The sequence below is a fragment of the Lampetra fluviatilis genome, chromosome 10 (genome assembly GCF_964198595.1).
Source record: "Lampetra fluviatilis chromosome 10, kcLamFluv1.1, whole genome shotgun sequence".
Lineage (NCBI taxonomy): Eukaryota > Metazoa > Chordata > Hyperoartia > Petromyzontiformes > Petromyzontidae > Lampetra > Lampetra fluviatilis.
In genome coordinates, this window is record NC_136284.1 from 15462407 (window position 1) to 15486432 (window position 24026).

Below are 24026 nucleotides of genomic sequence, written 5' to 3' on the forward strand. Positions count from 1 at the left end.
ATCACGTGACGAGGTTGTTGGCTCAATCGCACTTTGAAAAGTGTAATGCCGCATCCAATAATCCACTATACAATTTAAATTGAAGTGTGCAAAATAAATTACATTTTCGCAAAGTTTGAAGTTGAATGTGATAATAAATTGAGTGTTTAAATGGCGGCCACTGTGGAGCGGAAGTCAAATGTGCTGGGCCTTGGAAAGAAGCGTCTTGTGAGTGTTACTATTTACTCTCTGTAGACATTCATCAGATTATCTTATCCGCTCTATAATTAATGGGATTCCGCTAAGATGAACGCTAAAACAACTCACGTAGTCTCATGCAAGCACTGCCCTGCACATGCGTCCAACTTGGACTTCATATTAAAAAAATAATATAAAATGTGTTACTACCACCAGGGTTGTGGAGTTTATTGCAACATGCGGTTCAGACAGGTTTCCATTGCACGAGAATCCGTAATGTGTTTGTGCTGGTGTCGACCCCCTTTCATATCCTCTGTGTTGTGTACCGGAATCGTTTTGTTACTAAAATATTTTTAGGAAAAAAAGTGTTACTGCACAAATGTTAAGTGTCCCATTGAACATGATACATATTTGGTGAGAACATTCGATCGATTAGCCAATTAAAAATTTCTGCCAATTTCAATCCACCAACAAGTTTCGTGTCAACCATGTATTTTTTTGTTAACCTTACTTCACCACACTGGACGGTGAATGAATGGAGATGGAGTCTGGACCAGTTCGGATATCGCTCACCACCGATGTCGTCGTGGCCACGATTCGAACTCAGGCGGTTGCTGGCTTCGTAGCGCACCAATCTATCCCTCTGCTCCGAATGAATTCTGTTGCGACATTTTAAGTTAAGTGGCAACCCCCGTTTTGTTTCGGAGCATGACCCTGACGGTGGTGCGATCGGCCTCACAATGGCAGGAGCGCTCCTCCCAGGGCCCGTGAGTCGCTGCGTGGAGTGAATGGTCACGTGACGAGGTGTGAATGTTCGTGTCCTGTTCTCAGGGCCAGAGGCCAATCTCGAACGTCCCGAGGCGGTCCCACCAAGTCATGCCGTCACAAGTGCTCGCTGTTGTGTTTAGTTTCTTGTTGTTCTTCCCTCCGCACCTCCGATAAGCACGCCTGGCTACGTACAGTGCGAAATAAGTTCGACATGTACGCAATGTCAAGCTTTTAAACGGCGGTATATGTTCATAAAACAAATCATTCCATGTATTTATTTCTGGTAAATTTCAATAAAACACCAATTGTCAGGGTCTCAAGGTGTGGGTTGGGGTGGCGCATCTCCCCCATTGCCCCCCCCCCCCCCAGGATCTGCCACTGAACATGTCCCCCAGAGCCCAGGAAGTGGAATTGACCTTTGTTGACCTTCGCTGACCTTCGCCGACCTCCGTGTGGTCGCAGTGCTGTAAAGTTACTCGCGGATCCCGGCCCTCTCTGCTCGCCTCTCGCGCCTCCTGCCCGAGGAGAGGGGCGGTGCGCCACGCCGCCTGCCGCCTCGTGCCCGCCGTGGCTCTGACCAAAGTGGCCTCGTCGCTCGCTCCGTGGGGCACTCTGACGGCGGCTGCGTCCCTACGCCCGCGTGTGTGCCTTACTCCCTTTGACAATGCAGTTTGGACTTTTCAATATTGACGTCTGTCCACACAATCCCACCACGGGACGCGTGCACAGAGAGAGAGAGACGGAGAGAGAGGGGGGGGAGAGCACGGCCAGCGATCAGCGAGGAATCTGCCGTTGCGCAACCTCGGCGCTTTCCGCGAGCCACTTTGCCAAGTCGTCAAGTGACCCGGGAGACGCCGCCGCAGCCGCAGCGGCGGCGGCGGCGGCGCTCTCCGCCTGGGCGATTCGCGTCGCGAGCGGCGCTGGGGGGGGGGGCACCGCGGCTCCTCGCAGGTAGCAGCGACGGCTGCAGACAGGTAAAGACGCTAATCACGCCAGGCGATTGTCAAAGCGGCGGAGAATGGATTTGTTTCCGATGTTGACGGGGCTACTTACGTTGTCAAAATACACGATTTGTGTGCGCCACGCTGTCGCCTGCTCTAAAATAAACATTACGTGATTCATAAAGAAATAAATGCTGCGCGATTGGGCTATCGTCGTTATCCTCAAGCGACCCAAATGTCCTCGACTCGATGTCTTACTGGACACCGTGAAACCTACTGGACATCTGTGAAAAAGATCTTAATATCTCATCGGACTCCTCCGGCATGAATACAGAGGCTGATTCCGAGCCCGCCTCGCTCCTGCGCACGATCCGGTCACGTGGCTCCATCTCTCTGGGACCGTCCGTCCCAAGGAGGCTCTCTCCTTGGTCTTCTCTTCCACCACGAGCCTCGCTCGTTCGCCGTCACCAGCCTCCAGCGTCAAACCTTTCTGTACGAGAGAGGGAGAGTGGACAGTCCATGATGAAGAAGTGGGATTTTCAGTTCGTTGAAGAATCAAACAAAAACCTGTATTATGTTCTTAAATTTGGACATATTTGATTAAGTGTGCCAGATAACAGGAGAAATATAGACGTCATTTAATCATTTGTGAAAGTTGAACAGCCGCACTGAGAACGCCAGAACACTGGCGCGACTGTGGCCAGATGTTAACTACCTCGCCCGGTATACGGGAAGTCGTGAGTTCGATCTTGACCGTGACGCCTGCTGTATATTTGGAGTGTGTGTGTCTCTATCCACCTTGGTCGCATGGATTTTTCTCCGGGGTCCTCCGAGTTTTACCTCCACATTTAGAAACGTGCGTTTAGAGGATTTAGCTCCGATTAATTTCCACGTGACAAGCCACTTCGTTGAGCTATCATGTGTGGCCAAGTTGCTTCTGACGCACAGCGTCCTCCGTGAGACGACAAAGAGCGCGGCGACAATTGAAGCTGACCCTGCAATGATTGGAAAATGCGCAGTCAGCATGCGAGACGCTGTGGTGTTAAGAAGAAGCGCCTTGTCACCTAAACCTCTCCTGTAATACACTGTTCCGTGTAAGGCCACAATGTTATTGACCAGTGTGTTTCATTTGTTTTCTGTGCTTGTGTACCAATGCCAAGGCAGCAGCAGCAGCACCAAATAATGTGTTTAAATAGTACCGACCGCCTTAACAACGAATTATGTGTCCGGTAATAATGTGACTACATAGTTAGGAGACAGTGTGAGCACGTTCCATCGTGGTTGCAGGAATGTTTACGGGAGACGTCTCGCTGCGGTGAAATGGGCAGAGGAGACGCAGCAGCAATCTCCATGCGCTGCAGCTGAGTGCAACAAGGTGCAGCGGTGACAAACACATCGCGCGCGTCGTCTCTGCGTGTGCCTGTGTGCGTGTCTGTGCGTGTCTGTGTGTGTCTGTGAGTGTCTGTGTGTGCGTGAGTTCTCGTGGCAATCATGTGCTTGCTGCTGCTGCTGCCCGACAGGGAAGCGGCGCTAAATCTGTTATCTCCCTGGGACAGCCGGAGTCGTCTGGAGCCTGCAACCGGACACGCGCGCGCGCTATCGCCCCAAGTAATCGGAGCCGCCGCGGGGTTCACGACAAATCCTCTTAGCGCGCTCGCTGCCGTCTCGCGTGGCCGCCGGCTCGCGGCGGGAGAGGCGCTGCGGAGGAGACTCGGAGACGGCTCCGAAACGACTCGGAGACGGTTCGGAGGCGACTCAGAGACGGCTCCGAGATTGGAGGCGACTCGGAGAGGAACCGGCGCAGGAGGCGCAGTTACCGCCAAAAAATAAATCTGGGTTCGGAATGTCGCCGCTTCACCACCCTGCGGTTCCGCCTGATGGCGGGTGATGCATTACCTCAAACCTCCTCCTCTCCCAGCCTCAAGTTCAAACGCCAACACCGTCGTCAGCACTTAGCTCCAGCGAGCAGAGTGACAGAGCCTGTGCCGGGAATGGTTTTGGAGCAACACAATCCGTATTGCCGTGTCCTGTCCTCGTGACACGGCCGTGCTGTGTGTGTGTGTATCTGCGAGGTAGAATACTATTAGATTATCGTGGACGGGTGAACCTTGTACCCGAGTGGTCGAATACCTCGTGATGATGATCCTCACTCGAAGCCAGCTCTCGCGGGATTCCGGAAAATATCGAGTGAGAAATGAACTCTCCCCATCCATCGTGATGCCGACCCTCATGCTCAACCCATCTCATCACGCTGAGCTCCTCAACACAAACATTTCCATGCCGAGCCTAAACACCGCCCATTAGTCTACCTGCTCAGCGAAAACCTCAATCACACATCTGACCCTACTCCTAACCGGCACAAGCTCAACAATCAGAACTCCTCGTGTGTCAGGCCCATGACATCGTTTGTTTTTTGGACCCTCTTTAAAAAATACACTCACTCGCACACCACACACACACCACACACACACATCACACACACCACACACACCACACAAACCACACACACCACACACCACACACACACATCACACACCACACACACACATCACACACCACACATCACGCACACACCACACACACACACACACCACACACACCACACACATCACACACCACACACCACACACACACCCCCACACAAACACCCCACACACTCACACACCCACCACACACTCACACCACACTCACACCACACACACCCCACACACCACACACACCCCCACACACACCCCACACACACCACACACCCACCACACACTCGTACTGCAGCAGGCTGCGGCAAGATTCGTGTCGAGTCTCCGAGTGCGGTTCCGTTCGGTGCGCGGTGTCTGCTGCAGTTCTCGCGCCTTTGATGCTGGTCCAAGGACGGAGGGAGGGGGAATCGTGAAATGTTTTTACAATTGTCGGACTGCATTCATGTTTCGCCAAGCGAGGAAACTAAAAGTAGCCAGCAAAATATCGAAAAATAATCGGCGACACGGAAGCGGTTTGGGAAATAGGTTTCGAGCGGGCAGGAATACCAAGTTTGTATGAGCTGGCTTCCAATAAATCACCAACATATATTTCCCATCGCACTCGCCAACACGTGGCTAAAGAGAACATGCTTGGAGGAGGTGCGTAAAGAAGAAGTTTTACCTTGAGCTCTATTCAAACGACAAACCAAACGATTTTTTTAATTTTACCAAATAAGGCCCACAGAGTTATACAGGTTATTTTTTTTTCAAAAGTGACCTGGCTATCACAAATGATAGCTCAACAAAGACGCTTATCGCGTGGAAATGTCGAGCAGCCCAATTCTCTAAACGCGTGTTTTCCTAAATGTGGAGGGAAAATCCGGAGCATCCAGAGACAATTCCACGCGACCACGAGGAGAGAGAGAGACGAAAACTCCAAATATACAGCAGCAGGCGCCAGGATCGGGATCGAACCCACGAGCTCCTGCGTACCAGGCAAGGTGGCTAACACCTGGCCGCCGTGGGGCCCTGCTGTTGTCTGCACTGCTGCTGCGCGGGCTGTCGCCGTTCCCACGTGGAGCGTCGTGCCCCCCCCCCCCCGCGCCGCGTTGTCCGGCGCGATTGTCCGACGTTTCTCTCCACGTGACGTGGGAGCTTCTTCAGGAATTTGCATTCAGCTCTGGGACTGAACGCCGAACGACACGCGGGTACAACTCGAAACACACAACGGGGAATTATGTTCACGATCCTTTACCCCCCTCCCCACCCCCCATTGTTGAGAAACAAACCGTGCGCTTGACTGGGATGCCCGTGGCTCGGGAGTAACGGCGACGAGTCCACGGCTGTCTACACGCACCTCAGATTAGCGCGTTTGGCTACGTACGGTGGGAAAGGAGTTCAACATGCATGTTACACACACACACACACAGCGTGCACGCGCTGTGTGTGTGTGTGTGACATGCATGTTACACACACACACACAGCGTGCACGCGCTGTGTGTGTGTGTGTGACATGCATGTTACACCCACACAGCGTGCACGCGCGTGCACGCTGTGTGTGTGTGTGTAACATGCATGTCACACACACACACAGCGCGTGCACGCTGTGTGTGTGTGTGTGACATGCATGTCACACACACACACAGCGCGTGCACGCTGTGTGTGTGTGTGTGTAACATGCATGTCACACACACACACAGCGCGTGCACGCTGTGGCGCGCGCGTCCACCGACTCTGATTGGAGAGGGGAGCTTCAGCAAAATGGGAAGAGGCTTTGTGCTCCCAACTCTCACAAGGGACACCAGCCAATGGCGCAGCACAATCAGCCCACTCGCTGGGCAGGGTACAGGATGTCGAGGTTGTTTATTTACGTACACGCGCTGCTGCATTTGTAGAAAAGTATCTCCAGCACTACTTCCAGACATTTACACAGCACGCATAAATGTCGTACTCACAGTCGTGGTGTTAGATGTTCCTGCTGCTCGGCAGTTTTTTTTCGATTGCCTCCCTCTGCACTCTCCAGGAATCTCTGGCATGCATATATCAAACCGTGTCACGAAAATGAATCTGGACTGATGCGGTGAGTGTTTCTCATCCCCTCCGGCCTGTGACAGCCCTCCTCGTAATGAGGCTTGTAGCCGAAACCACAGAGGCACTCGGCCTTGAGCCAGTGTTTATGTTCATTTGCCCGGGGGACGATACTCTCACTGCTGGTGAAAAGTCTCGGCGTCACACGTAACGAGAAGTGTGGGAGCCTGGCTCTGCCCTGCAACAACAACAACAACCGGTCCCCCGCTCTGTACAGACCACGATGTCCTTGTGGGAGCAATTGGGCCATCGTAATAATTCCACCGATCTTGACAGTTAGAGATCAACACGCCTGGCACTGTTTTGGTATTGAATGTGAATGAGCAGGCCTGGACATTAAACTGGAGAAATCCCGATCGAAAGCATCATGGGCCATTTTCATTAAACTATTTATATTTTTAGCAGGTAAGGCCCTCTGAGCTATACACCTATTTTTCAGAAGCAACCTGGCCACAAGTGATACCTCAACAAAGTGGCTTGTCACGTGTAAATGTACAGCAGCCAAAAACTCTAAACGCACGTTTATAAATGTGGAGGGGAAAACCGGAGGACCCGGAAAAAAAATCCACGCGACCATGGGGAGAGAGAGAGAGAGAGACACGCAAACTCCAAATATACTGGCGCCAGCATCGTGCCCACGATATCCTGCATACCAGGCGAGGGAGTTAACATTTCGCCACCGCGATAGCCAATTACTGTACGACAACAGGTTAAAGGTGCAGCCCTGCATGGCCTGCTTACGCCTCAGCTGGCAGAAGCTCCACCACGAGAGGGCGAATTTAGAGAGTATCATTGGCCTACTCTTCCACGCTGGTCAGAAGTCTTGCGACACGCGGAAGTGCCCACGCTTCACCCCACCACACGTGACGTGCCGATCTACGAACGGCAGAGAACCCATCGATACTGCTGGATGGACCGAGGCGGTGACGGGGGGGGTCAGAAGCTCGCTCCAATGTTTCAGTTTCTGCGCCAGGAGATTGCACCACATTAGCGGCCCTGTGGGGTTGCAAGTCCAGCGTGCTCGTCTATTACACCATGACAGATTTGATTTTTTTAAATAAATATAATACCAGATTCTTCTTCTTCTTTGTGTACGACGGGAGACGCTAACAATAGTTTTGCAATCCGTCACTCAGTGGCTTTCCGAGATGTTAAGTCGAGAAATGTAGTCGCCTTCCGTAGCAGATCTCAGCGGGGCAGGAGGACGCGGATTGCCTTCGACTCGAGGAGTTGATCCGTGACTCACGCAGCGCAAGTCAAATGTGAGCAGCAGCAGCAGCAGCAGCTTCATCACAACGCAGCGCTGTCGTTCGAGCCCATGAATCAAGCGGCACTGGGCCACGCGTGTCGAGGAGAATGGCTCCACTGATTGTGCATCGAGCCAGCGGCAACGCAAGACGTCGAGGATGTCCAGGGCTCGTTTGGTTTGATGCAGGAGCTGCACACGACACTTGGAAGTAATCCAAACAACACGCAACTGTTGTACGTTCCAAGAACTCCCATCACCGGTAATGCACTCTGACCACTGCATTCCAGCGCCAAGCAGTAATGCTACCGTGGAACCTTCCAACGGAGCAGAGGGGGCTGAGGATGAGACGAATGCGCACGCGGCTCGGGGGGGGGGGGGTTACAGCCTCCTGTCGGCACGGTATCGCCATCGATAGGAATCTAAGCGGTGCGTGCTTCTATCCGCGTGGAGAATTTGAAATCCAGGATTAGAAGAACCCGCAATGTCACATTTACATTTGGTGAACACAATTATGGAACATGTCAAGTGAAGAGTACAACATCGCTGAATATCGACGCGATGAGACATTCGAATATTCTCCACGCGCCAAAGGCATTGACAGTGCTCATTGCTGTGAGCAGCCCCAAGGCCATGGTGGAAAGGGCAGACGAAGGATTTAAACGTAATGACCAGCGTGGAAGAGTAGGCCAAATACACCTCTCGAGGGGACTCTAGAACTCCCCCAAGGACGGCCCTTCCGCCGTAGTGGCGTGTGCCAGAAATTGCGGGGCTACGCCTTTGGCGTAATAATGCACACGAGTCTTCTTCTTGGTTCTTTCGGTAAAGTCACGTAGAAGGGAAATAATAAAATAATAAAAATAAAACATTATAAAATAATAAAAATACAGAATAATAAAATAAGATGCACACGAGGTTCTCTTTGCAAGAAGCGTGCGCGTGGGGTTGTGGACCGGCCGTGGGTCGCTACCGGCCGCGAGTCGCGGTGGGAGGAAGAGCGGCGGCAGCAGCGGCAGCAGCAGGAGGAGGATGGAGAGAGCCCCAGCCGCGCCTTCCCCGCTGTGTCTGCGGTGTCGGAACGCTGCTGCTCGGCGCGAGCAGCAGCGCCGATCCGCTTACATTTAGCCTCCGCTGCACTTTAATTTCCGTTCTATTAAAATAATAAAACTCGACACAGTGCGACGCAACCACAAGAATGGTGCACAGTAGCAGCGCGCACTACCCCAACCCGCCCTCCCGATCCTCCTAGAAAGCCGGAAAGTTGTTTACAATCCACGAGCCTCACCGACATTGAGATGGTTACCCAGCACGTGTGAGACACCAGACCTGGGCCCATGTCCCCCACGTGACTGTGGAGACCTCATTCACCCACCGCATTAACCACCTCCTCGTACTTTTCAACATCGGCTCCGTTCTCTGTTGCCTAGAAAGGGGCCGCGTGTTTTTTTTAGTCTTCGTGTCGCGATCCTCCCGGTAACTTCCCTCCGTGTGTGATGGTGCGGGATAGTAGCGGTAATAATTATTCACTTGCACAGAAATATCCCTCGTCGAATGCAAGTAAATTCTTCCTCGCTCATTTGCATGATGTTATCATGCGCGCTGCTGGTTTGGTTTGTAATTGTACCAGCGCTGATTTGAGCCTTAAACAATCAGATCGGATCAGGATATCCCCGTGTGACGTGATTAAGACGGGTCATACGTCCGGCTTGGCTTATCAGACTGATTAGCCAATTGGCTACAACGCATCTCTATCCATTGCAACAATCATCAACATGACGCGTGCTTAGTCACTCGCCTGCGTTTCAACGACGTACCGAACCTTTCCTGCGGCTATACGTACCGCGATCCAGTCATCCTAGGACATGCTCGATCTACCGCTGGATGAAGGCCTGACCCAAATGGCCCTTTCTCACGATTCTGCGTTGTAACGATCCACCCAGCTCCATCTCTCCAGCAGACGACGTGCTGTCGGACGCGTCCTGTCTCTCGGTAACCACTACGATTATCATCATCATCATCATCGACCATCGTTGCTTGTGGAGGGGATTGAGGTATCACAAGTCAATGGTCGAGATGGCTCCACGCTCGAAGCAGCAGCCGGGCAACGACACCTCTGCACGGGCAAGCCTAAAGCCCGTGGTGAACGTTACACGTTCCCATGGCAGGGCCCAGTCTCTCCGGAGGAAAAACGCAGCCGAAAGTGCCGCGTTTTTTTAGTTTTGCTCAATCGGATATGCGAAGACGGCGATGACGGTCATTTGATATTGATCAGCTGATCGGGATCATATTCTGCTGATTGCATCTGAAAGAATGTTTATTGGACCCTCGAAGAATTGGAACCAACATCTGAACATGATTTAACATCAGCGGGTTTAAGGAAATCAGAACAACGCATCCCTATGATATATGGACTTACAAGAACAGCAGTTGGAATGCGTGCGCTGCTGCCAAGTGCGCGTGTGTTTTGAGCCCGCCAGTGCGTGCTGCACAGAGCCACGTGCGTGACAAGTGACACATTGTACGCCGTCACCACGGGGAGTTCCTCCTGTCCGCAGTCTTCTTGTACTTAGCACTCGCGCCATATCTTCGCCACGCATCTGCACAGAAGAGACAAAGCAAACAAGACTCCCACATTCCTGGGCAATATCAGGCGGAGTCTCCGTGTTATTTTGGCGCAGGCATTGTGCCTTGTGGGCACGTCGTCATCACGCGTGACCTGGAGACGGGATGACCATCGTACACACTCCGCCTCTTCAATGAGGCCTGACGAAGACGTTTCCCAAATCCACGCTTTTCACCACGCCGCCGTTTTGTGGTGCAGCAGGCTGCCGTGACCCAACGGGCGGCGCACCGGACCTTCGGTCCAGAGGTCACGGGGTCCGACCTCCTGGCGCGGCAGTTGAAACAATGGGGACAGGTTTCTCAAATCCTCCCGTCGCCCTGTGTCCACCCAGCGGTGTGAGTGGGTTCACCACCACAGTCGATCGGCAGGCAGCGTGTGGGTGGGGTAAAGTGTGGGCACTAACACCTCCTCCAAGATTTCTGGCCAGCGTGGAAGAGGAGGCCAAATACACACTCAAGGGGCTCTGAGAAGCTTCTTCTAGTGAAGGCCATTTCGCGATCAGTGGAGAGAGCAAGCAACTACACGGCTGCACCTTTGCCTTCATGCTTCCCATTTTCTGTTTATTTTTCTGCGAATAAGTGCAGTAAATTGACCCCGTCAATATCAGGATGGTCCCGTATACCAGCACGGATAAGAGGAGTGCTCCTCTTTCAGTTGACATCAATTTGACAGTAACAAGATGATCACGGTGGACCTTGTGTGACGACCGTGTGATGTCTAGTCAGGTGAAAGCCCGACGAGACAACACGAGGCCTACAGGGCAGGACGTGGTGCAGTGCCTCAATCCGAGACGCTGGGCAGGTATTAAAGAAGAACCACGTTGCTCGTGGGTTTGAATGTTCACGTCACGAAAGTGAATCAAATGCAATCGACTTTTTGAAACGTCATTTTATTTGAATGTACATAATAGTAACATACAATGGATTAATTTAACTACATGGTTTAATTATTTTCATTACTAAATATATTATCAATATATAACTCAATGTATATAACTATACCGTATATAAGACATTTCAGGTTGGCGGTTGTATAACTTGTTCTTTTTTTACCCTCAGCATTGTTACTAAAAACACCTGTGGATAATTTACTCTGTGTATGTGTGTGTGTACCTGTGTATGTACATGTGCGTGTGTGTATGTGTGTGTACCTGTGCGTGTGTGTGTTCCTGTGCGTGTGTGTACCTGTGCGTGTGTGTATGTGTGTGTACCTGTGCGTGTGTGTACCTGTGCGTGTGTGTGTGTATCTGTGCGTGTGTGTGTGTGTACCTGTGTGTCTGTGTATATGTGCGTGTGTGTACCTGCGTGTGTGTGTGCTATGGGGAGCGGCAGTGTAGTGGATCTAACGTGCTGCGCTGCGAACCCGGCAACCCGAGTTGTCTGACCCGGTCCCGTGTCTCCCCCAGGTCGACTCAGAGCGCTTGCCCCGACACTCGGTTCAAGGCGATTGGCGGCGGATCTTTGTCTCCGTGTGCCGCGTGACCCTGGGGACGGGCGGGTCTGTGTCCACGCAAGGCGCTCTCCTCGCCTCTCCCCCCCAGGCCGTGACGAAAGCGCCTTTCGCTCTTGGCAGAGCACAGGAGGCGCTCGCAGAGAAGCCGAAAGCGACTCGCGGCAGGCCCACGTCCCTGACTGTGAACAACTTCGTCAACGCTTCCCAAACTTGCGAGCGTGGCTCTCGTCAGAGCTCCACGGTGCCGTGACGCTGTGGGCGAGGTGATCGTCAAATAGCGAGCGAGGTCACTTGTTCAATGCCCTGGTCTTGCCACGCAGCGAATACTGTCCCTCTCTCGTCCTCTCGTCCAATCTTTAACGATCGTTTGTTAAAAGACGACGGCACCACTTGCAAGACACAACTGAGATGCCACCCTCAAGCAAAGCAACATGTCAATGACGTGCGGATTTGAAACGCTGTGAGCTCAAACTTACATATTCACGCCATTAAGTTGCAATTTGGTTAACCCACGGAACATAACTGCTCGTCACACCACCCCTGATCCATGCGATTACATTCTTTAGCGATGTGCTGAGCTGTCAATCTTGATACCGGTGGTTATTAAAAACCAACAATGCCCTGGACCAGCGAACACATGTTTACGAGGCATGAACACTTTTCAAGTCTTGCTGCAAAAGCAACTTTCACAGACGATGTGTATTACACGTAACTTTTAAACAGACGTCAAAAACCGATGCGATTCCAGATTTGCATTGAGTAGGCAAACCTTCCACCCCCTGATTTTCTCACTTTTGTAGCGACGGCCAACATTTCTTAACTGACGTCCAATTTAGCCAAACACAACTTGAGCATTTGTTTTGGTATAGTTGCAAATAAATTGCAATGTTGGGTTTTACTCAAGAAGTTATTTAACCGAAGGCACAATGAAATTTCTTTTTTTTACAAAACCTCAACGTTCTCGGGTCAGCGATAGCTTGAATTTGGTCAGCGATATCCAGAATTGGCACATCGTCTGGGAGCGTGATTGTTTAAACTGCTTTGGGCAGCAAATGCCCTCCTCGTGGTTGTACGTCGGGTGCTACGCTGTTTTGCTGTCATCGTTGATTCGAAGCCAACTGATGATGAGGCATAATGGTTCTTGCAGTACATTTTCCACGCTCACCATTTTACATATTTTAATCCCTTCTTACACGGCCACTATATATCAACAATGCATTGCCAAACAGCTGCTAATAATCAGAAGTCTAGCTGCAAAGAGTGCATCCCTGGGCTATGTCATTTTTCCGATGAAACAAATAAAATCGGTATGAAGATAATAAGACGAAAAATTAAATGGCGTTCATAACAGAGGTGGTGGTTTAAAATGAAATAAAAAATACGGAGTAATAAAACAAAACTTTCAACAATGCATGTAATAAATAAATCATATTAGTGCCTTACGCAAAGCCCTGCAGCAAAGTAAGCGCAGATGAGATCGCAGTTGCATACGGTCAGAGTAAAAACACAACGAATACGCGGGACATAAATTACAACTCATTCACAACTCGGCACATATTTACAAAGTTTTCCCTGCCGGCAAACGCGCCAGGGCCTCGCGGGGAGTCGCGAGGCGCTGGGGGTGGAGGGGGGGCAGGGGAGAGGGGGGGGGGGGCGCGGGGGGGAGAGGGGGGGGGCAGGGGGGTGCCGAGGGGGCTCACGAGGGGTCAGCGCAGTGAACGCGGCGGCCGCGTGCCGATGCCACCCCCAGTGGCCTGGCGTCCAGGCCGCACGCGCTGCGTCCACGCTGGGGTGGCGGCTCTCCCACAGCTGGGAGATGAGACTGCGGGATCCCACACCGGAGGGGCTTTGGGAGGCTTCGTCGGGCAGTGGATTGTCCATGCTTGACGACGACGATGATTCCCTGAGCTGAGGGACATGGATGGGAGTGGTGTGGTCGCATGTGGCTTTTGTGTTTGCAGCTGGACCAGGCCGCAACTATTTGCGGGGCCACTTTGGAAATGAGGGCGATGGAAAAAAAAAACATCTTTAAATAAGTTGGTGTCCTGGTTTGATTTTGTTGTAGTACGAATCAAATAATTATATTCCATTGACAATGTTTTGCTCATTGTTATGGAGGCGAAGCCTGCATTCATCCCCACAATCGCACAACGAGCCCCTGCACCCCGGGCCCCCGAATCCGAGGCTGAACTGAAATGAAACGTCCGTTCCGCGCGCCATCCGCAGGCCTGCACAGGTGGCTTCAATCAGCGGCGCTCCTGGACATCGCACTCACAGCGGGGAGGCCAATGAACGCTCTCAAACTCCCAAGTGGTTTCCTGCTCAAAATACGTGCTCATCTCCCATTTGCAGCCTGAGCCAGTGGTGGAAATTCCACATTCATGTTGTTGTGAGGGGTGTCTCACCGTGAAACAAACAAAAAAATCACCCCACTCTGGTACTCGGTTTTCTGGCATGGATTGAGAAAGGGCTGAGTCAACCTCCTAGCGGATTGAGGGAGGCCTGTTGATTTTTCATAGCCACCGGTATCACGTGGGTGGGCGGTGGAGGTCATCTTAAAGAAAACGGTGCCAAGGGATGTGCAAAATGACAACAGCAAACACTCACACCTGCATTGTAACAGCTTCGCAATGGCAGCCGAAGTAACGTTTGGCTCACGACTGCACCGCAGCCTGGGCACCGTCAACACTGCGCAGTCGGCGTATTAATGAGGCTCCGACATTTAGATGCGAGTGACATCTTTTACATGGCACAACTTCCAGCTGTCGGGCTGATTGATTCCCTGCGTCGACGACATTGAGACCAAAACAAGGACCAGGGTGGCATTCGCTTCAACGACGTGGGCGGCAAATATAACGCAGATACGTCATCTCCTCACCGGTCCAACATTCTAAACAATGCGACACACAAAAACAGAGAGCTCTTATCTCTCGAGATCTGCACCCAGGCTGCTCGTATCAGGCCGTCCAACAGCCTGCCAGCTAACGGGGGAGGGGGGGGGGTAGCAACAGCCTCCCTGCCCCGCTGTGGCGCTGCCTATGGGCGGAAGAGAAGTGGCCTTGGGGACGAACGGACGACGAGGAGGATTTACGATGGTGACGATGAGGTGTAGATGAGAATGATGTAGCAGAAGAGGCGTGTGGAGAAGGAAGTGGATGACTAATTGCAAGGATGGACGGAAGGGGAAGAGAGCGAGAGGCAGCTACCCGGTCGAGGCAGCCGCGGAGGAAAGTGACTCGTGGCGCAAGAGAAAGTGGAGCAAGGGGAGGCGGAGGGAGGCAGACAGAAAGCACGTGATGATGCAATGTAGGTTGCAGAGAGGTGCCTGCAAAGGTCAGGTGTGGGGGGAGGTCGAAGGTCAGGTGTGGGGAGAGTTCAAAGTGAGGGATGAACTCACAGCCGAGGACTGTGAAAAGGAACGGTAGAATGACAGTGGTGGGAACGAGGGGGGGGGGGGGGGGGGTGGAGAAGGCGGACATTGGGGCAGGGAAGAGGAGGAGGCGATGGTGTGGAGATGCATTTGGACTGCGGACAACAAAATAAGCACAGCACTTTTCAAAACAAAGCTGGATGCAATCATGGGCTGTGGCGATGGGAACGACTGCCGTCCCAGGAGAGAGGACGGCGCATAAATAACGGCGCTGCGCCCACTACCACGCTCGCCGGCTTCCCTCGTGACGACGAAGAACTCTTCTTGTGCACATGCTGAGCGGACGCCGCGTGGCTCCGCCGAGCCGCGTGCTCACGCTGCTGCTCTGGGCTTCTGCCACGGGGCGTCACGCAATGACCAGCGCGGGCCGTGCCCCCCCCCCCCTAAATGCGCTTTAGCCCTTCCCTGTAGACGCGGGCGGGGGAATTGTGAGCCGGAGCCGAACGGCGCGAGAGACAAAAGCTGATTGCGTTGCGACTCATTCTGTTCGGCGTTGGACCGTTTGCTGAAGCGCGCTCAGCGTCGCCGGCGCTGCCCCGGGGGTGTCGCGTGCACCCTCGCACGTGGCCCTCCGCCCGTCGAGTCACCTGCAGCGGCGTCTCTCGCCCACCTGACCGAAGGGCCGCTAATTGTTTCCTCGTGGTTTTTTGATTTTTGTCTCGTGAAGAATAAAAGCACCGTTAAATTAGAACAAGTTTGAACACTTGCTATATCGTCATTCAAGTACAAACATGGCAACGCATGCACGGCATGTAGGTTGAGAACATCTTACTGGCGGCGGCGAGCGGGGCTCTGTGAAACGAACGCGCTGAGCGAGAGTGATGCCACCGCTTCTCCACCCAGTAACGCACACGGCCCCCCCACACAGCGCACTCGATAAATACAGCAGCAGCAGCACCGCCTGCACCACCGCTGTCGCCAAACTCAGACGAGCTTCCAACAACGACAACAACGTCGCCCGCTGCCCACATCCGATCGCCGGCAGAGAGAGAGAGGGGGTGTGTAGGGGGGGTGGGCGCTCCTCCGAGCCGGCCGTGCGGGGCGGTCACGGCGCGGGGCACAGCGCCGGCGCGATGCAGCGGCCCTGGTGCAGCACGGCGCCCGCCGGGCAGTGGCAGCCGGCCACGCACGGCTCCTGGCACGCGGGCGGCACCGCATTGCCGTCCCGGCAGCTGCGCGGGCACGCCGGGCCGCACGCCGACCACACGGCGCCGTGACGGCACACCGGCTCTGCGGGAACACGCGGACGGCACGTGACGTCGTCAGGGTGGACGCTATTTGGGTTTTTGTTTCTTGCGCAACGCGCGCTGTGGCACCTCTCTCGCGCAAAGCTGCCGCTCAAAAGCGCCGTCGCGTTCATACCCAGCGGTGGAAATGGGTCCCGGCACGGTTAATCGATCGTGATGTCGCGTGTGGTGGTGTAAAGCGTGGGTACGCATACCCCTTCCAAGTCGTCTGACCGGCATAGAAGAGTAGGCCAAATACCCTCTAGAGCCTCCCTCTCGTGGAGGCAGTTCCAGCAGCAGTGGCGTGAAGAAAGCTATTGCAGGGATGCACCTTTACGGCTCTTTAAAATTCCAGAGCAATTTGTATAGTTCTGTTGCAGGGTATTTGGTGCCCAATTAGTTAATTTGGCTGTGAGGTTGCTGGCGACTCTCTGGCAGCGCCGCACTCGCAGTGCACGAGACGCAGCGGGTGGAGCCCCCGTGGCTGCTGGGTTGGACCTCGGGGCCTCGTTGTTGCTGGCTCAGAGTCTTGCCACAGGGTCAGGGAGTCTGAGTGTTCATCTCCTCGTTACACGTGGGGGGTTCTCCAGGAACTCAAGTTTCCTTCCACATGCAGCAGCAGCAGCACCCCCAGGGCAGCACCGCCCTGGACAAGTCTTGGGACTCACCGCCGCTTGTTGTGTAAATGACGGCGGTTTTATTGTTGAGTTTAAAACAGCGAAGCCCCATGTCGCTGGACTAACCACAACGCGGGAAGTGTCACCATGCTTCCACAGCTGAAGACAACCTTGAATCTTTGTGCCCGATGATGATGATAACATTCTTAATTGGTTATAATCGTGTTTTTATGTTCCGCGTTACATGAATGTGTGCGCGTGCGTTTGTGGGGAGGAGCAGCAGCGGCGCAAACCCAGCAACCAATTCCCGCGTTAACGACCAGTAACAGTGGCGAATATGTACACTGGTTCTGGGGCTCCTTTAGGTCAACTCAACCGTAAATGAGTACCCGCTATAGCGTGTAAACATCAGCACGAGGGAGACAAAGGCAGCGGGGGCATGGTGGTGGCCACCCACCCCTCGTGCGCCATGCCGCCCTCCATTGAGTGTTCGCTGACGACACACTCGCCCAGGCAGCCTGCTGACGGCTCCGCGGGGGATCTCCCTCTCCGCGTGCTTGTGAGCAGTGGCGCGCTCTCACCTTGGCAGTGCAGCAGCGGGTCCCAGCGCACGGGGGCTCCCTCACGGCCGCACGCGCGCGAGTACGCCAGGAACGGCTCGCAGAAGCAGCGCTTGTGCAGCGGGCACTCGCACATGTCCATCACGCACGACCTGGCACGCACACACACGCACGGCGGCGGACTTGAGCGCGGTGTGTGTGTGTGTACCGGCTGACGCATGCCCCGTGCCCGGCCCTCTTAGGTGCTGGCTAACGGAACTTACCCTACACGGCCTGTGTCGGGTACACTGGGGGGTCCTCGTCTTTGTGTCCGTGTTCATTCGGTGAATTCCTCGGCAACGGTGGGTTCATGAGTTCACGGCGATATCCTCGAACTTGCGAAGACAAATCACGGCTGCCGTTTCGGTAGCAGGCAAATGCGCAATCACTCACGTCGCTGCTGGCGGAAAGGCTTCCTCTAGGGAGTCCTAGGAAGCCCCTAGAGATTGCAGTGTGACCTACTCGTCCATGCAGGGCCAAACACCTTGGGGATGGGAATACCCACACTTTACCCCACCACTAGCGGCCTGCCGTTCGACTGTGTGTGTAATCACGTTCATTTGGTTAATTCCTCGGAAAAGGAAATGCGTTCTTACTTGTAAATCACACGTTGAATAATCGCGGAATTTCCACAAACCATAAACACTGCAATCCATCTGGAAGTTAACATGAAATGAACTGTAACATGTATTTGGCTTCCTGTATAGGGACGTTTCATCAAAGCTTAGAGCAATTAGCCTGACTCGTAGTGGGGTTGAAAAGAGAAAGGTTTAGGCGAGAGTCCCTGTCACAGAACAACGTGGAGTGTGAAGGAAAATCGGGGCAGAGATCTAGCGGTGGTAACACCCCCACCACCCCCACCACCACCCCCACCACCACCCCCACCCCCAGCACCACCACCACCCCCACCACCACCCCCACCACCACAACCCCACCACCTCCACCACCCCCACCTCCACCCCCACCACCACCACCACCCCCAGCACCACCACCACCACCTCCACCCCCACCACCACCACCACCTCCACCACCACAACCCCCACCTCCACCCCCACCACCACCACCACCACCATCACCACCTCCACCCCCACCACCTCCACCCCCACCACCACCCCCACCACCATCACCACCATCACCACCACCACCCCCACCACCACCCCCACCACCACCACCTCCACCCCCACCACCACCACCACCACCCCCACCACCCCCACCACCACCACCTCCACCCCCACCACCCCCACCACCACCCCACCACCTCCACCACCACCACCCCCACCACCACCCCCACCACCACCCCCACCACCACCCCCACCACCACCCCACCACCTCCACCACCCCCACCTCCACCCCCACCACCACCACCACCCCCAGCACCACCCCCACCACCACCACCACCTCCACCACCACAACCCCCACCTCCACCCCCACCACCACCACCACCACCATCACCACCTCCACCCCCACCACCTCCACCCCCACCACCACCCCCACCACCATCACCACCTCCACCCCCACCACCACCACCACCTCCACCACCACCACCTCCACCCCCACCACCACCACCACCTCCACCACCACAACCCCCACCTCCACCCCCACCACCACCACCTCCACCCCCACCACCTCCACCACCTCCACCACCCCCACCTCCACCCCCACCACCACCACCACCCCCACCACCACCACCACCTCCACCACCACCTCCACCCCCACCACCACCTCCACCACCACAACCCCCACCTCCACCCCCACCACCACCACCTCCACCCCCACCACCCCCACCACCTCCACCCCCACCACCACCCCACCACCACCACCACCACACAGGGAACTAAACTGCTGTGTTCCCCCACTAATCCTATTTCTTGTGGTGGAGGCAACGCTGCGCTGTGGGAGTTGGAGGGGGATTCCCCCTCGTGCGTGGGGTCCCTGTGGCTACCGGTGACGTCACAGCAGCACAGTGACTCGGCAACCGCTCGCACGGTACGACGATAATCACCACACTGAACGCAGAAGTGACAAACCCAATGCAACACGTGTTTAACTCACGTGAACTACGCGACGATGATGACATTGAATCTACGTAGCACCTCCCCCCGGCCGGTGCTGAGCCCACTGCTCGGGCGATCCCGCGTATACAAGGATTGGCCAGCGGCACAATCGGGCGTCGCGGCAACACGATGTTGCCTGCCCATGATGTTGCGGGAGTCTCTCAGCCACGTGGAACAGCAGCGCGGTGTGCGGTGGACCCCCGCGACCCCCCGCAGCCCCCCACAGCCCCCCGCAGCGGGCCCTACCCCCGGCGTGCCGACACAAACCACTCCGCCGCCTCGCTCGGTCCACCGCCGTGGCCTCATTTTTGTCTTTCGGCGCGGTGCGCTCCTCCTGCTCCTCCCCCTCCACCTCCACCTCGCCGCCACTCCGGCCGCTGCGTGGAGGTGCGCCGGGAGGCGGCGTGGGTGGTCCCCGGGGTTCGCCCGCGGGCGTCAGCGCGACGCGCCGTGCGTGCCGTGCGTGCCGTGCGCGCCGTGCGTGCCGTGCACGCCGTCGGCCGCGACGCGAGGTCCCCCCCGCTCCGCTCACCGCGAGACGGACCGGCGGCGCTCGTGGCCTCCGAGAAGGTGCACGCAGATTAATAGTGCGGTGCCTTTTACGGCGCTTGGTGCTGGGCAAACACGCGGAGGACAGCGTGTTTGCTTTCCTGCCGAGGTATCGCTCCTCGCTCGCTCACCGGGCAGCCACCGCCGCCACCGCCGCCGCCGCTTCTTCGTAACTCTGCCTCGGTGTGTTTTGTGTTTGCGGTGTTAACCCCCAACCAACACCCCGCCGCTCCCCTCCGCTATGCCACAAACCCATCAATAAATATTTAAACGTACAAACAACCGATCACATGCTTCAAGAAAGTTGTTTTACCAACGGGATTGAAGGAGGCAAACGATGCAGAACCACCGCGACGCAGCTGTGCGGAGAGCCCCCGCAGCAGCGGTAGCTTGCATGGTGCTTGCTCGAAGCCCAATTATTTTAATTGGGCTTACTCGCTCTCTCGACTCCGGCTCAACTCTGCTGCCTCCCCACGCGTCCCTCGCTCATCTGCTCTCACTTGTCGCGCGGGGACCCGAGTGCAGGCTGTGCTTATTTCTTCAAATCGACAACGTAAACTCCATCCGTTACCCAAAAATAGCAAACAGATCCTGAACGCGCCGATTTCTAACGTCGATCTCCCGCCCGGCGCTCCCACCTGCCGTGATGTTGGGGAGAACCCCGCGGCTGCCTCCGATCACTGGGGGGAGACTCGGGGGCCCGCGCTCATCAGCTCCAGAAATCCACAGTGCACGAAAACTGAGTGAGCCAGTCCCACTCCCCCCCCACCCCCCCCCCCCACGGTAGCCGTGAGCCAGGACTTGCACCAGAGCCGAGGCAACCCGCCGGGAGCGTGGCTGAATGGGTGGTCTGCAGCTCGATGCTAACCGAGGCACGTTCCATTGTTGTGTCACTTGACAGTGATTTAATTCACCGCTTCCACGCTGGTGCTCTGGGCCAAGGCGCACGGTGCAAGGGAGCGGCGAGGTGCCCTTTGGAAACGGCGCGGGGAGACGGAAGAGCGATTTTGCTTTTTGCCGTCGTGCCCGAGTGTTGGGCAGAGTCGTGGCTCACGAGGCACGGCTCTGCCCGTGGCTCGGCTCGGGCTCATTGAAGTCCTGAGCGTGGCCGGGACCGTGCCCACGCCTGGCTCGGGTTAAGCAGGCGCTCACTTGAGCCGGAGTCGAGCCTGAACCAGACCGTGACGAAGAATTCCAGCCAAGGGGTTCCTGCACACTTGGTCCATTACCTTTTCATAATTTGATGCAGTATAAATTTTGTTACATAAAAATTAAGTGCATAATTTATTTAGCAGATTGTTTTTACAAAAATAATTAGAAAAAATATATTTAATATATTTAAACGCACGTTAACAAAACGCCAATTCGTTACATATTCAGCCCACCGGTGTGTTTGAAGAGTGAATCCACAACATTTATTATGAATAATACTGGTCGCGAAAGCCTACGTGTTTGTTGTCCTTCCCCCGCACACCTAATTAGCACGGTTGTCTACGTATGGTGCGAAAGAAGTTCAACTTGCATACATACAAAAGTTTTTTTTAAGTTTTGCTGGTTGTCTGGCCACGTGCCGCCTTGTGCGCAGAGCGGAGGGGACGCACAAGCGACCGGCAAACGGGGTGGGGGGGGGGCGCGGGTGAGGGGGCGACCCAAGAGGGGATGTATGGGCGCGGGGGGGGGGGGGTCACACACAAGAGGGGAGCACCCATTGGTGGACGAGGATGGCCATTCAACGTCCGGTACCTCATTCGTTTTTGTTTTTCCGGCCGGCCGGAGGGACAGGCAGACAAATAGCGAGCGAGCGAAGGCCGCGGCGTGGCACCTGTAGAAGGGGATGACGTCGATGACGTTGTGGCATTTCTTGAAGTCCCACGACTTGAGCTTGCGGCACTCGCGGTGCGCTCGCACGCGGTGCTTGGCCGACTTGGAGCAGAGGTGCGGCGCCAGGACGCGCGGCGCGCCCGAGCAGGGCTCGCGCGAGTCGCGCCACGACTCGGCAAACTCCTCCACGTCCGGGCGGAAGAGGCCGTCCCCGCCCAGCAGCTCGTCGCGCCGGTGCCCGTTGTAGTTGCCGCACAGGCCGCAGAGGCGGCCGCGCAGGTGCGGCGACGCCGTCACCTCCACGAAGCTGTCGCCGTCCCACGTCACTGACAGGCCTGGACGGTCAGGCGCACGCACGAGATAAAGACGAAAAGCACCCGTATAGCCTTCACAGACTGTTGGGGCAAGTGCTGTTAGTGAGCACCTATGAAAGCCGGGTACGGCACACGAGGGGGTGGGTGGCCAGCACCACGCCCGGCCGCCTTTGTCTCCCCAGTGGTGATGTTTACGCACCGCAACGGCTACGTCGCTGGCGTTGGCCGTGATTGGGAATCGAGCTCAGGTCGCTGGGTTCGTAGCGCAGCGCGCCAACCGCTACACCACATTTTTCAAGTCCCCTGAAGACTTCTTTATCGTCATCGTCGTCACCGCTCGATATATGCGGTAACATCTCAACGCCCCCCCCCCTCCTCCTCCACGGCCCGCCGGGGAGCTCACCGAGCGCGGTGCTGGCGGTGACGAGCTGCCCCGTGGCGTTGACGCTGTAGCCGCGGCCCTCGAAGGGCAGCGGCACGCGCGTGCCGTTGACCGCGACGCGCAGGTGCTGCATCAGCGTGACGGTGGCACCGGCGACGCGCAGCTCGACGGCGCGCGTCCACGAGAAGAAGCGCGTGCGGCGCGCGTCGTTGTGCACCACCACCTCGACGCGCGGCGTCCAGGCGGGAGGAGCGCGCGCCGGCGGGGAGCACTCCTTGGCGAGCGTGTAGCGGCACGTGCCCTGGAAGTTGAAGGCCTTGCCGTCGAAGGTGCGGTAGTGCGGGTCGCCGAACACCGTGCACACGCCCGGCTCTGCGCACGCACGGGCGGGCGAGCGTGAGCGTCGAGGAGGGACATCGCGCGCTTCGCGTACCCTCGTCGTGCGTGCAGTCGTGCGTGTACGGTGAGTGTCGACACATCTCACGTCGTCACACGGTCTCACGCAATGGGCAGTGGCGGATCCGGTGGGGGGGGGGGGGCAATGGTGGAGATCGATGGCTCCGTCCATTGAAACTGAACATTGAGCGTTCGTCGTGCCAACGGCCAGGTCAGAGCGGGCGGCGAGAGGAGTCGCGTTTCACTCGCTCCGCACGCCGCACAGCGACCGTTCAACGTCGCAACCTCGGTGCCAGCGCCCCTCCTGACTCCGCTATCAGGGCTAGTGCGTCAGCAGTAACGGATCGCTCTCTGATCCGTGAACACGACCGTAAAACTCCTGCCAAATAATAACTCCCCCTCCACCACCCCCCTCCACCGCATCGCACACTTGCTCGCGTCGTCGATATTCAAATCAGGACGGCTAAATGCACCGCAGGACCGCAAAGTTTTTGTTTCAAAGCTCACGGCCCCGGCAAGCCACGGATCCCGGATGAGGGATCTCGTTGGGCGGGCTCCAACCGTTGTGACGGCAACGCCCCAGCCCACGCGGGGCGCCTCCGCTGCCGAGGAAAACTCCGTGGGACGCCTTTGGTCATCAGGGCGACAGAGGAGACTTACTTTCGGCGCACTTGAGGCAACATTCGTCCGGCTTCTGGGTCAAAACCTTTCCCTGGAAGGACAAAGGGTCGCCAATTAGAATCTGGCACGTGCACGTCCGGACAGCGGAGTGCCGTCGACGTTGCCGTGTGCGCACGCGAAGCCGAGCGGCTCTCGCCTCTCTCCCACGATCCTCACTGCCACCGAGCACCGAGTGATAACTATCACTATCAACTAAACTATCAACT

General features: G+C 55.7%; 1 protein-coding gene across 1 annotated transcript in view; it reads right to left on the reverse strand.

Moving 5' to 3' along the window:
- Positions 1 to 15236: 15236 nt before the first annotated feature.
- The window catches only part of BMPER (BMP binding endothelial regulator), a 39047-nt gene continuing 30257 nt past the window's right edge, over positions 15237 to 24026 (reverse strand). Inside the window, exons 13-17 of the mRNA XM_078860707.1 lie at positions 23800 to 23851; positions 22765 to 23115; positions 22049 to 22382; positions 17606 to 17736; positions 15237 to 16411 (exon numbers count right to left, since the gene is read on the reverse strand). Of these exons, the coding sequence (XP_078716833.1) occupies positions 16227 to 16411; positions 17606 to 17736; positions 22049 to 22382; positions 22765 to 23115; positions 23800 to 23851 (1053 nt within the window). The 3' untranslated portion in view covers positions 15237 to 16226. The remainder of the gene's footprint in view (positions 16412 to 17605; positions 17737 to 22048; positions 22383 to 22764; positions 23116 to 23799; positions 23852 to 24026) is intronic.